Below are 13086 nucleotides of genomic sequence, written 5' to 3' on the forward strand. Positions count from 1 at the left end.
CGTCGCTGACACTTCTTCCTTGGGCGAGCCGCCGAGCCGGTGGATCGAGGGAGTCCGCGTCTTACCGAGGCGCCTTCAGCAGCTGCGTGTGCCCGGCCCGGCCCCGCTGCCCTGGGGCCGCAGCACGTGGAGCTTCACGCCGCAGCGCTGCGGTTCCGTGCGCGGGCAGCGGGTGGCTCCGCGCGGGCTGTCCCAGAAATAATCCTTCCGGAAGGGGAATCGGGCTGGCAGCCCGTGAGGCGATGCCCCTGGGGTTGCGCTGGTGATCTTTAAAAGTCCCCCCCTATCCCAAACCGTTCTGTGGCTGCAGAGAAGCAGTTCCAGCGACATTTGATGTAGCCTCTTTTTTTCCTATAAGTAAATACACTTTCATGAGAAGTGATGCCAGAATACAGGGATTCAAGGCAGAACAAGAAATGTCATGGAAGATACTCTTGGTTTAGGTTTCTTGTTGCTGTACACTCAATAAATGTAACTTCTCATTTCTGCATTTATTGTTGTGTTACAATATTGCTGTGTACACTTGGTAAAAACAGAACAGCAGCAAATAAATATTTATGAATAATTGCATGTTTAGGAATAAATCTGGTGTTTTTCATGATTTTACTGAACTTCATTAAATCACTTGTGTTTAGCTGAGAATGGGCTATGACTCTGGCAGCATGAAACGGTTTGGATTTAGCTCTGCAGGTACAGAAGTGTCATTTCAGGTTTCTTCCTGTCATTGCTTGCAGACTGGAGCTAGCAAGGGCTATGGATTCATAGAGTTTGAGTCTGATGATGTGGCTAAGATCGTTGCAGACACAATGAACAACTACCTGTTTTCTGAAAGGCTGCTGAAGTGTAAGTATAGGCTGAAGAGTAAGGCCTCTAACTTGCAGAAGAAATTCATAGTTACTTCTGTTACTTTTTTGGACTCTTTGGAGAATCTTGGGGTTTTTTTTAAGGGAAGTTTTGTACCAAAAGGATTTTCTGTGGCCCTGAGCTTTGCTTGCTTTTCTTCATGTGTCAAGAATGTCTCTAACACCCTTTTTTCTCTAATGTTTTGGTTTTTTTCTCTCTAGGCTGATAATGCTTCTTTAATTGTGTGACTTGAAATGGCAGGGAACTGTGGGGTTTGCTGTGGAAACAGTTCTTTTCATGTGGAAATTCTTTCTTGTTTGCAACTGTTGCAGCTGCTGTGCAGTCACACACGTGGGGCTTTTCTGATTAACAGATGAATGAAATGAGCAAGTTTCTCAAACGAGGTGACAGCCACACCAGCTTTGTGAAAGATTGCGAGCTATGGATGCGTCAGCTTTTGAAAACCAACCTTATCTGACTGTTTTCTGGGTGGAACTGAAGAAGTGTTCTTTTCTTCCATCCATCCATGATCAGTTGTCTTACTTATGAGCACTCAGTGCCTTTCCCTCTCCCGTGTCCCTGGGTGCTGCACCAGGTCTCTGTCGTAGCAGCGGGTAATGTTAGAACTGAGCAGCGTCCCATGAGTGTGTTTGGTGAGAGGGGCAGCTCTGCTATAACTTGATGTCCTGTGTTTGTGACCCAGGTCAGTTCCTACCTCCTGAAAGGGTACATGAAAACCTCTTCAAAAGCAGTAACAAGATATTCCTGAAGCCCTCCCAGCCGGCGGTCAGGCGGTACAACCGGGTGCGCTCCCTGCTGCAGAAGGCAAAGATGACCAAGCGGCTGCTGCGGAAGGAGAAGCTCCTCCGCAAGAGGCTGGCTGAGAAGGGGCTGGATTATGACTTCCCAGGATTTGTGAGTTGGGCATCATCTCAGGACTGTGTGGAAGCTCCTGGAAATGTGTGTGGTGCGGTTGCTGGGTTGTGCTGTGTGAACGTGTGGGTTTCCCTTGAGAGAAGGGAATAAGGAGCAGCGAAGGGAAGACATTCCTTCAGTCAGCATAAACCCTGGGATGTCCTGTGGTTTCTACATTTGCCTATAGATCACAGGATAGTGATGGGAGGCTTTTCCCAGCCCTGTGGGAAGCTGGCAGGGGGGCTGTTGGAAGGCAGAAATCTCCAAGACTGGAGCGTCCATCTTTAGACCTTGCCTAAGCAGCCCAAGCATGCTGCTGGTTTGCAGAGTGCTTGGGTGAGGTCCCTGAATTTAAGCAATGCTGTTTAATGTGATTTTTTTTTTTTTAAATGCACAGAAGCAGCTTTTATCACGTTGCTTTGAGTGTTTTTGTTCAAATCAGATCACTTCTGTGATCTGTGACTTATGAATTCAAACTTAATGGCTGTAGCCAAGATCTCGTTTATAAGAAGCAAAGAGACCTATAGACTGTTATGGGACCATTTACATCTTCACACAAGGAAGTTGTAGTGATCCACCTGGTCTGTCTTGCTTCCTAGGCTGCACAGGAGCTTGCCATAAAGAGAAAAAAAGTTGCAACATCCAAGAAGTCAAAACTGAACATTTCTTTGAGCAGCCAGGTAAGATGGAACAGTCCTGGTGGTGCCCAGCACCATAGCCCACCACTCACACTGGCCCACGGTACAGGTCTGCACTTGGTTTCTTCGTATTCCTTTCAGCACCTGGAAACCTGGATAGTATTTGCTTGAGAGATTTTTGTGCCAAAAGTAGCTCCTTTGAGATGCATTAGCACTCTTGACGAGGGAGGGTGGTTGGCTCCTCTCAGTTGACAGCAAAGGCTTCTGCTCAGTGTGGTGGAACCAGCAGCGCGTGTCTCGAGGTGTGTCCGGGTGGCAGCAGCTCTGCTGCTCAGCACACTGGAGCAGGAGAAAGGGTGCTGGGGACAGTCACCTCTACACCACCTACATCTGTGCTTCAGACCAACACAAAATGGTCTCCTTGCTGGCACCCTTCTGTTGGTCTGTGCTACGTTGTAATACCAGCCTGTTTTGACGTTGGGCTGTTACAGTCTCTGTCTCCATTTACATGCTGTGCTCTCCCTCCTCCCTTGGGCTCTCCTGGATGGTGGTCCAGTATTTTGCAAACTAATGCAAGTTAAAAGTAGCAGTAGGATCAAAAGTAAGCTCAGGCCATCAGGATTGAGGTTTGGACACAGTCTGAAAACTCTCAGGCATTAACGTTTCTGGTTTATTTCATCACTGTTGTGAGTTTTGTTTTGTTTATTTGTTTTTTAGTGTTATTGGATTTACTTGTGATAATTAGGACAGGGCTGGTTGTGAGGAAGACAGAATAGCTCACATGTTCAGTCAACTGGGTTCCGAGAACTTACTGTCATAATAAAGCTGGGATGTTGCAGCTCAGCTGTGGGCTGGAATGTGGCATTTTTGTATGCCAGTCTCAAGTTTGTGGTTTTTTTCCTGATTCTTTTCCTCTTGGCTTTCTCAGTGCTTTGAGTCAGGAAACAGGAAGTTTAGAAAGCAAATGTGCAGGATGACATGTTAGAAAATGTGAATTAGTTTACATTTGCCTTTCACATACACTTCCTTGAAGATGAGACTTTTGTCTCACAAAATACTGTCTACAGAAATAGCTAGTTATAAACAGAAAACCATTTTCCCTAACATGCAAGTTCTGAAGGAGAGCTGGACTGAGGTGCCTTCTGGTACCAGAGGGGCAGTGCCCACTTTCTGTGGCAGGTGCTTTGCAATGAATCATGTTTTTCTGATCTCTTCAGGATCCTACTCCAGTCTGTACTCCAACAGTGCTCGAACGCCGGAAAGCTGCCCAGTTGGATGATGACACAGAGGACAAAGAAATAACTCTCAGACTGCCCCCTGCCAGTGTTAGGAATGCTGTGGAGAGACCGAAGAAGTAGCCAAGAAAAGACCACCCTGGAAGAAACAGAAATAGACTTAAAATCATGGCGGCTATTAGCCATGATTTTTCTCAACTCAAAAACTGGCAAAGTGGAGCTTCTAGTGGTTCTGCTGCCCTGGCTCTGTTCATCTTGGCTAAACTGTTTCAGTCTTCTCTAGGCAAGGAGTCTGTTCACAAACCCTCCCCCTCCTGTTTAGCCATGTGGGGACCTACAGTTTTCTTTACATATTAAGATATTCTTGACTTTGTGCTCACAAGTGCCCGTGCTGTGACACACCTATAGTTGTGCCAGAACCTTCAGTTAATTCTGTATCTTGTCTCTAGCAATGTTCTGAAAGAAGATGTGAGGCTGACAGTTCAGAGCTTGCTGATGTGGGCTGTATCTTATAATTAATGATGGACTATAAAAAAACCCAAACTTTTTTCAACTGAGCAGGCTCTTGGTAGTGGCCCTTCTGTTTAACTGAATGTCTGTACTTCATACGAGTTCTGACATATTTACACAAATAAACACATACCTTGAGTTGCATCTCCAGTTTGTCATCAGTCAAGATGTACAGCCCAGGACAGAGCCTGATTACCACTCTGACTGAGCAAGCCAGTGTCTTTTCATCTGCAAAGTGTGGCTGCCTTTAAATGGACTCCTTGGTGAACTGTGGAAAGGAGCAAATGGAAGCAGCTCCCTTAGGTACAGCTGTTCTCAGAGTGAGCAGTGCTTTTGGAGATGTATCAGTAATCTGAGCAGTTTGGGTTGTGTTAGGAGTTCTGTTGTCCTTTGGGCCCTGCAGCACCTTGTCCCTGTATTTTAGGTTTCACTGCTTGTGTGAAACAACGATATCCTCTGCTTCAGGGTGTTGATAAGCACTTCACAATAGTGTATTAAACCTCTGGGGTGGGTGAACCAGGGATGGGAAGGTAGCATTTTGTCACCAGTAGAACAGGTTCAGAGAATTGACTAACTTTTTGTTTTACATCAAGATCTATTCATGTTCCAGCATAACCTGTCATAGCTGTTACAGTTACCCAGTCCTGTTTGAAAATGCAATTTGACTGTACAACTAGAATTTGGATTTTATTGCAAATCAGACCTATAGAAATTACAGTTTGGGTTTTGTAGTCTTGATCTTCTGTTGTCTAAGATGAAACTGCTGCTGCAGTGTTGGCTGTAGGTCAGACTTGGCAACAAATTTCAGGGAAAGCCCAGGTGATAAAAACCAGCTGCTCAGGTAGGTGGCTGGCACTTACTCCTTGGTTATTTTAAGCCTTGGCAGAGAAGAAAACTGAACCATTGGCCTGGCTAATTCTCTCCTGTCTGGCCTGATCACTTTAATAACTGTGTGATCATAGTAACATTCACTCAGTGACTTAAATCAGATAATTCTCTGGCTCTGAACGACACTTGGATGAGCGTGTCTGTATATCAAACACTTGTCATCTTCAGCATGCTAGGGAAATCTGTTGACCAGCCTGATGGTCAGTAATAGTTCTTGCCTTTCAGTTGCAGTGCTGCTGTGTATATCTGCAGGCTTTTTTCTCTGTGCATTGTTTGGTGTGAAGCAGGCAGTGTATACGCCTCAACCCCCTGGCAAATACACCCTTAGCTAAGGTTGAGATAAACATGATTGGAGTGGTTGGCAGAAATTGCTTATCTGTTAATAATTGGCATGGGGCTCTGAAAAACCTTTTCTATCTTGACTTCATACAGCAGAGAGTGGCAGAAGAGAAGCAAAATGCATCTTCCAAGAACTGACAATTTTATTTTAATATCCATATTCCTAACTTTGTTTTGTGCGAAGAGAGATGGCTGTTGGATCCTAGAAATGTGGCTGCATTTTCTCCTGTCTGGAGCTGGATCTCTGGATCTGACGGCGGGGGGCAGCACACTGCGCTTGTGTGGACCAGTGCTGCCCTCTCACAAAGACGGCACGGGGTTTCCTGGGATTTGTAAATAAGATTTCTCTCGGATTTGTAAAGAAGCCTGTCTAGTCCAGGCAGCTTGGAGTGCCTGGCTGCATTGGTGTGACTAACACATCTCTGTCACGATTTGAGAATATGGGAGAAACCTAGAGTAGATCTTAATCAAATATGCCCATTTCTTTGGTGCTGCCAAAAACACTCTGTCCAAAGCTGTTGAGGTAAACTAAGTTTTCTAAAGAGCAGCTTTATCTGGAGGAGCCTATCCAGTTAACTGAAGCCTGTGCAGCTTTATTCCTGTGTTTCCCATTCCAGCCCCTTGGCCTGCATTTTTAACCAGGTGTTGCTTTTCTGTTACTGGGCTCCTGTCAGTGCCTGGTGCACTGCCCCTGCCTGGAAGCCTGTGTCTGCTTGATGCTTTCTTCTGTGTTTGACTCTTCCCATGCTGCTTGCCATGCCGGGGCTATCCCAGTGAACTGTTGAGCTTCCAGGCACTTCATACTTCTGTAGATCCCTTGAAGAGGTTTCTGCCTTGTACCCTGGTTGCTGCTCGCTCTCCATGTTCACATGGCAGTGTAAGCTTTGATGGGAAGACATTCAGGAAAGCTGTGCTTACAATGAGGTTTGCTTCCTGCTGTTATTTTCCTTTCCCTTCCTTTTGTTTATTTGTCTTCCTTCAATTGAGATCAGCTTAGGTGGCAGATCTGAAAAGCAAGGAAACAAAATTCTGGGCTGTTTGCATCGAGCACAACAATACCCAAGCTTCTGCAAGGAACTCTCAGCAGAAGAGTAGCTTTTCTTGGTGATAGGGTCTGTTTTTAGGCTGCCTGTGTTATTAATATCCTCCTGTCCTGGGAGACGTACATAAGCAGAAATACAGACACCTGATACTTGCCAAACATAGTTTCCGTAGCAAATGGAGAGACGTGCTGTGTCATGAGTTATGCCTCAGCCCTTGCACAGATTTTTGTTTCTCAACTCTCCAGTCGTTCATTCATCTTGGACAAACGTAAACCTCCTGGCCACTGATTTTAGGGCAGGCTGGGAGTTTTTTTTCCTGGGATGCTAGGAGTGTTGCACTTTGGTTTCAAGGCGTAACTTGCAAGCTCTCTGCCTTTCTGTAGTGGATGACTTGTGGAGCTGGCTTACTGAACACCTACATACGTAATACCATTTTCAAGCTGTGAGAAACACTGGGGCTAGCAAAGTGCTAATTTACACTTGTTTATTCTGATTTCTCTGTTTTGCAGTAAGGGGAGATGGGCTTAGGAGCGCACAGCACATGAGGCACTGGAAGTAAAAGAAGAAATAGGATGGGGAAGGAGGTGGGGAAGAGAAAGGCAGAATCTGCTGCCAAAAGAGAGTGGAGAAAGGAATTATGAAGCCAATTCTCACCTGTACAGAAAAAGGCCTTGATGAATTTGGTGGAATTTTGGTTAGTCTGCTTGAAATTAAAGATGGTTTGAGGTTTTTTTTGTTTCACCTGTTGGATGTGCTGTGGGATGCCCAGGCTGTGCAGTGTGCTGCAAACCCTTGTCCGAGTGTCAGTGCTTACTCATGAGCTCCAAGTGGCGGAGAAGAGCAGGCTGGGCAAGCGACACTTGCTCTTACCAATAACAAGCCTGTTTGCTTACATACCCGGCTTTTAGAATGGCTGCAGCCCCAGGGAACAAGACTAAAACCTGTCTGCAAACAGCTCATGGTGCAGGAGAGGGTTTATGCATGGCTCTGAGCAGTGACTCCTCTCCAAGTAAAGCACCAGCAAGGGAGAGGGTAGCTCTAGCAAATTCTTCCAGCTTTCCCTTCAGAGTACTGAAGCGTTTGGTTCTCACTTTGCCAGTGCAGCACAGCAGGCCAAGGTGGGGCTGTGTGGTGTGAGGTGCTTTGCAGATCCCTGAACTGGGCAGTGTGGTGCAGGTGAAAGCCAGCAAGCAGCAACAGGAGTGTGGTGGATGTGATCACTAGTAAGTGTTATTCAGGAATACCCAAGAGTCCTCCTCACGGACCAGACTGTTGTCCAAGGTGTTGTTCAAACACATCCTGTTTTCCACAGTTTACAACCTAACCTATAAAACCTTGAAATGTCCAGCTACAGGCAGCAATAATCTGCACCTCCTTGGCCAAGGATACATGGGAGATGGTGGGGAGGGCTGTTCTGTGTGTCAGGCTGCTGCCTGGCACTGCTAAGCCAGGTACATCCCTTCCTGCCCAAGGCCAGTAGCTGTCAGAGCAAGCTGAGGAAATGGTTAACTGCATGAGTGAGAATTGCTAAGTGAAACATTTTCTCCCATGCAGGGTGCAGCAAGGCCTCTTATCAGTTCTCCCACCAAGCATTAATTAAGCATATGGCAGGGACACAGATGCTGGCTGCCCTGGGAGGCTTGGATTAGTTACACACCTGAGTGTCTGTAGGAAGTAACTATGTGAACCTCCCGTGCTGGGAAAGCGTAAGCTACAGAGAAGCTCCTACACAAGTCTTGACTTCAATTAGGGGAAAAAAATGCTGGTTTATAATTTTCCTCAAATGTGGTGTTGAAGAGAGCAGGGAGGATTGTGGGGAGGAATGCTGCAGGACATTGAGACAGCAAGATGGGTGTCTGCAGTGAGCCGTGGGCATCGTCATGGCTTCCGTGGCTGCACGTTCAACCCTGCACTTGACCCATCACATGGAGTCTAGGGCCTGACCTGGATTTGAAACTTGTTTGAAACAACAGGGAGGAGAAAACCAAATACAACTGTTTTTTCAGATAGCGATTCTGTAAAGTCCTGGGTTTTTTTCAATGCACTTTCCAGGGTGGAGGGCTTGGTGAGCTGGTACAAACGTGGGATCAGGCTCCTTGCTCCGCAGTGTGGCATCGCTGCCAGTTCCCCACAACTGCTTGAACAAGCCCCCAGCTTGTGTGTGTTTCGGTTTCTTTAAAAAGAGCAGGGAAATAGGGTTACTTTACCCAAGAGCTTTTGGAAGGCTGAAAGTGTTTCACCACATTGAGCGTGAAGGCAGCACCTCCCCTTGCTGAGGGCACTCAGAGTTACTGTTTCTCCGCAGCTCACCCTGCAGAAGGCTGTGGTGCAGTGGGGAGCAGGCTGGGGTCTTGGCCAGGGGTGCAGCAGCAGCACAGCTGCTTTGTTGTCTGCAGGGTTTTTATTTCTGTTGATGGGAGGTCTGGAAGGGACCTGGTATGGCAGCCTGCTGGGCTGCTTTTGCAGTTCTGCCTGTTAGAAGGGCTGGGCTCATCTGCCCAGAAGCGATGGGCAGAGGAGATGTAAGACAAATCTGTAAGGCTTTTTCCTCAGCTATGCCACAGAAAGGCATGATGTTTGTGGTTTATGAGCTGAATAATCTTTGAAGTGCATTCTGTTGAATTGTATCCTGTAAACCAAACCATCCAGGTTTGGAGCTGCTGGAGCTTTGTGACCAGGCTGGCAGGAGCTGTGTGAGAGAAAAGCTCCAGTGTCAGAGGCACCATGGATTCTCCTAAGGCAAACCTGTCCTTTGGTGTAACATCAGTGGAACCACATCAGATGAATCACAGCCTGAGTTTTTATCCTGAGAACTACTAGCTCAGCTTTTTTTCCCCATCAGCTCATAATTTTACAAGATGAAATCCTGCCGTGTTAATACACAGTATAGATTCAATCAGTGGGTTGTTAAGAGCCATTTGGAGTTGGTGATTTGGGCAATCAGTTTTGAGTGGTCTGCCAGGATATGTTTGCTGTGTTCAATGTCAGCCCCACCACTGCATTTTGTACAAGCTTCCATTAATTTCAGTAGAAATCTGCGTTTGGGGTGAAGGGTGACCTAATCTTTAAAAAGGATCTTAATCCACTTAGCCTCTCTTGCAAAGCTCAGCGTTTTTTCCTTGTCAGGAGCAGACTGCATTCCTAACCTTGATGTGTCACTTTCCAGTTGACTAAATATTTGGGTGAGGATAAAAAGGAAATGTTTTTCAAAGATTAAAAGAATCCATGCTGCTAAGGTATGTGCATGTGTGATGTGCAAGTATAAAAAAAAAAAAAAAAAGAGATGTGAGCATAGTTTTAAGTGTTTGGGTGGTGGAAAAAAGATTGAATAACACAGATAACTCTGCAAAATAACAGCAGAGAATGAGCACAGGAAGAGATAAATCCATTTGAAATAGTGTAAATGGGGAATTATGAGGGAAGAGGAAATGGAACTGAAATGTTGTTTAACGTAAATTTAAGTACAAGACAAAAATAGGACTCCTGTTAGTTTGACCTGTAAATGTCTTTTCCAAAAGGCCTGGGGGCAGCCAGGAAAAATACGGTCTCTGATGCAAATACAAAACCTAATGCCTATGCCTGGTTTAGAGATCTTCTTCTAAACTACTGTATTCAATCTAGCGTGGGTCAGAAACAGTGGAGAGCTGCTGCCATTGGCCTGTGTTTGGTTTTGGGGGGTCTCTGGTCAGACTCCAGTCACAAAACAAGGAATGCCACAATTAACACTAATTGGTACCTTTCTTGATATTTTGTCCAGGGAGAATGAACTGTTCCCTGCCACCCTGGAGGCAGTCACTCCAGGTCAGAGCAAGAGGCCCATGGGGATGTCACATGGCTCACAGAACTTTTGCCAACAGCAAATCTGCGATCAAATCCAATTGATGCTGCATGAGGGCTACCTGCATTGTATGTGTTGTTTCTCTCTGGGTGGCCAAATTTCTGCAAGGAGTGAACACATGCAGACGTGCCCATGTGGACATGGTGAGCCTTGAAGCCATTTGCTCACTTCCCTTTAATCAAAACCTTCTGCTCTCACATTTTCCTCTCTTGTTGGGTGACCCAAGCTGTGCTTCATGTGCCTTCACGTGGGAGTTAAGTGGGTCAGCAGGCTGCTTTGTCTGTGGCAGCTCTCACGTGGAAAAAAGCCCGATGCAAAACGCTGAGGCTTGGCAGGAAAGTGCCAATTAAAGATAGCAGTGCAGGAGCATATTGTCTGAGCTGAAAGTGCTCGAATCTGGGGCTGTGACAACTGTCATGTGCAAAGGAAAGAACGAGGAATTATTAAGTTTGTTGATCTGGCGTAGCTAGTGCTGTCCCTGATTCAAGTGTTTGAAAGTGTGGACAAGGGAGGGGTAGAGGAGGTGAGTCGCACAGGGATCCCATGCCAGAGTGGGATCGACAGCACTCAGAAGCTGGGAACTTGGACTTCACGTTGTGTCGGCCTGTGGTGTTTAACTTTGTGCCAGCAACAATCCAGCCTCCTCCTTAGCACTGCACAATTCTGCTCAGGTGATGTGTGCAGGAGGTGTAACTGCCAGGAGATGCCAAAGGGAGAGATGCTGTGCTACACTGAGTCAGGTGAAGTTGTTCTTTCCCTTTGCCATGCCAGTAGTCAGGTTGGGACAGCACATAGAGAAAATGTGGCTTTCTGAGTCTGTGTGGCAGTGTGCTGAACTCTAGGGAAGCAACCTAGGGACAGCCAGGCTTTGATGCTGCTGCCTTGGCTGTCATGGGCAACTACAGCCCCATACTGTCCTTCACAAATGAATGCATTTCACCTTGAGGTGCTCTGCCGTCAGATTCCAAGCAGACCTTGTGCAAAAGGGCACAGGAGAAAAGGGGAAGAGCAGGTCACTCGGCTGTAGTCAGTGTTTCTGCTGAAATAGAGCTTCTTTCCCTCCCAGTCCATCCCTCTGATTCCCACTAGTTCAGTTTTATTGGTGTGTTTTTCTTTGAAAGGGCAGTGCTGGTAAATGAAAGCTAGAATATCCACTTTAAGGAAAGGGTTCTGCCTTTACTTTGCCCTTCCATCCAGCTTTCTGTGCCCTCACTGCAGGTGACCATAAGCTGACCTCCTGTTTCATCTTGCGAATGGACTGTGCTGTGTTTTGCACGAGTATAGGCACACACCTCCTACTTGTGATGAACCAGACCTTTCTCAACAAGCAGGGAACAGTGCATTTTGCAGGTGGACTGATGAGACAGATACCTGCTGCTTCACTGGGAACAGTATCCTCTCAGGAGATGGATGTTCCTACCCTACTGCTGCAGCAGTCCCGACTGTGCTGGCGTGCAAAATAAATGCAGATCTTTCAGAAATGAGAGCACAGTGCGAAGTACCTTTATTTAGGTACATTATTTGTAAGGGTAATGCCAAAAACCACTGGTACTGCAGTCCTTGTGAAGCACTCACCTGTGATGACAGCAGCGCTGCCAGTTTCCTGGGGATGAATCCCCAAGGACTGGTTAGAAATAGTGTGGTTGTTACCTAACAATAACTTTGGATAAGCTGAGGTATCTGCGCAGGTTTGTTTCCATCCAGAAACTTGTATTTGTCCTTGGAAAATCCTGACCTGCTGTCATGGTGGGTTTCCATTGTGAACTGTTGCAGGTAATGGGCGTGCAGGTCTGTCACAGACGCTGCCAAAACTAATGTGGATTGATGTCCCTGTGCCACCTGATGGACTGTGCCATGTAATCAAGAGGAGCCTCTGAGCAGAGTTAAAGAATGCTGGGATGCTGTGAAACTCTAAAATAAAGCTAGAACCACACACATCCACAGAAGGATGTGTCTCATTAGGGAACGCAGGATCAAGTATGCATCATGGTGTGTGTTACAGTGCAATCCCATATGCAGTAGTGATTCATTCTGAGGAACCTAAAAGGCAAGAAGCAGAACAGTGCCTTCACTGCCTGCTTTTAAAAAGTTTAAAGAAAACCTGCAGGTTACCAATGCATTTTAGACTTCCATTCCTCATGAATGAGAAGCTTACGTGATCACAGAATGGTAGGGGTTGGAAGAGGCCTCCATCAGTCTGTCTGCATCTGTTCGGCTGTCAGGCTAACCCCCTCCTTTTTTACATCTCAATCTTCAGGGAGGAGGAAAGAATTTCAAGTTTCATGAGAACTGGAGAAGAGAAATAATAATCCTTGCCAGTCTCAGGCAGGAGGGAGCTCGGGATGGTGTGACTCCTTTGGCAGCAGCCTGCGGGTTGGTCCGCAGGTGCTCACAGCCCTGGACTAGCCCTGCTCAATCTTCAGGGAGGAGGAAAGAATTTCAAGTTTCATGAGAACTGGAGAAGAGAAATAATAATCCTTGCCAGTCTCAGGCAGGAGGGAGCTCGGGATGGTGTGACTCCTTTGGCAGCAGCCTGCGGGTTGGTCCGCAGGTGCTCACAGCCCTGGACTAGCCCCGGGTGCTGCCGGTGTCCCCTGAGCGCGGAGTCACCAGCCACGCGCAGGAAGGCAGCGCCGCTGCGGGAGCGGCGGGACCAACAACACGGGTCGGTAGGAAGCACCGTTGTGCTGCTGCTGGAACCACTTGTTCCACGAGCAGCAGCGCTGCTGTAAAAATGCCGGCGGAAGCTGTTGTACAAGTCTCTGCAGGGAGCCAAGGAAATGGTTAAATGACAGAGAAATTGAATTGCACGCTCCCCGCACACACCCGCACGCTCC

At 46.9% G+C, this 13086-nt stretch overlaps 1 protein-coding gene across 1 annotated transcript; it reads left to right on the plus strand.

Annotated features, from left to right (window-relative positions):
- Positions 1 to 641: 641 nt before the first annotated feature.
- On the plus strand, positions 642 to 3754 carry NIFK (nucleolar protein interacting with the FHA domain of MKI67). Its single transcript, XM_009996230.1, has 4 exons — positions 642 to 843; positions 1547 to 1758; positions 2358 to 2438; positions 3614 to 3754. The coding sequence occupies exons 1-4, from the start codon at positions 642 to 644 to the stop codon at positions 3752 to 3754; spliced, it is 636 nt and encodes a 211-aa protein (XP_009994532.1).
- The last annotated feature ends 9332 nt before the right edge of the window (positions 3755 to 13086 follow it).

This window comes from Chaetura pelagica, unplaced genomic scaffold (assembly GCF_000747805.2).
Source record: "Chaetura pelagica isolate M959 unplaced genomic scaffold, ChaPel_1.0 scaffold3, whole genome shotgun sequence".
Taxonomy (NCBI): Eukaryota; Metazoa; Chordata; class Aves; order Apodiformes; family Apodidae; genus Chaetura; species Chaetura pelagica.

What these genes read in the sequence shown, in the direction of transcription:
- NIFK (XM_009996230.1), top strand. Translation starts at nt 642, where the DNA reads ATGGGCTATGACTCTGGCAGCATGAAACGGTTTGGATTTAGCTCTGCA. An exon ending in TTCTGAAAGGCTGCTGAAGT is followed by an intron (nt 844 to 1,546) that starts GTAAGTATAGGC and finishes TTTGTGACCCAG; the next exon opens with GTCAGTTCCTACCTCCTGAA. An exon ending in ATTATGACTTCCCAGGATTT is followed by an intron (nt 1,759 to 2,357) that starts GTGAGTTGGGCA and finishes CTTGCTTCCTAG; the next exon opens with GCTGCACAGGAGCTTGCCAT.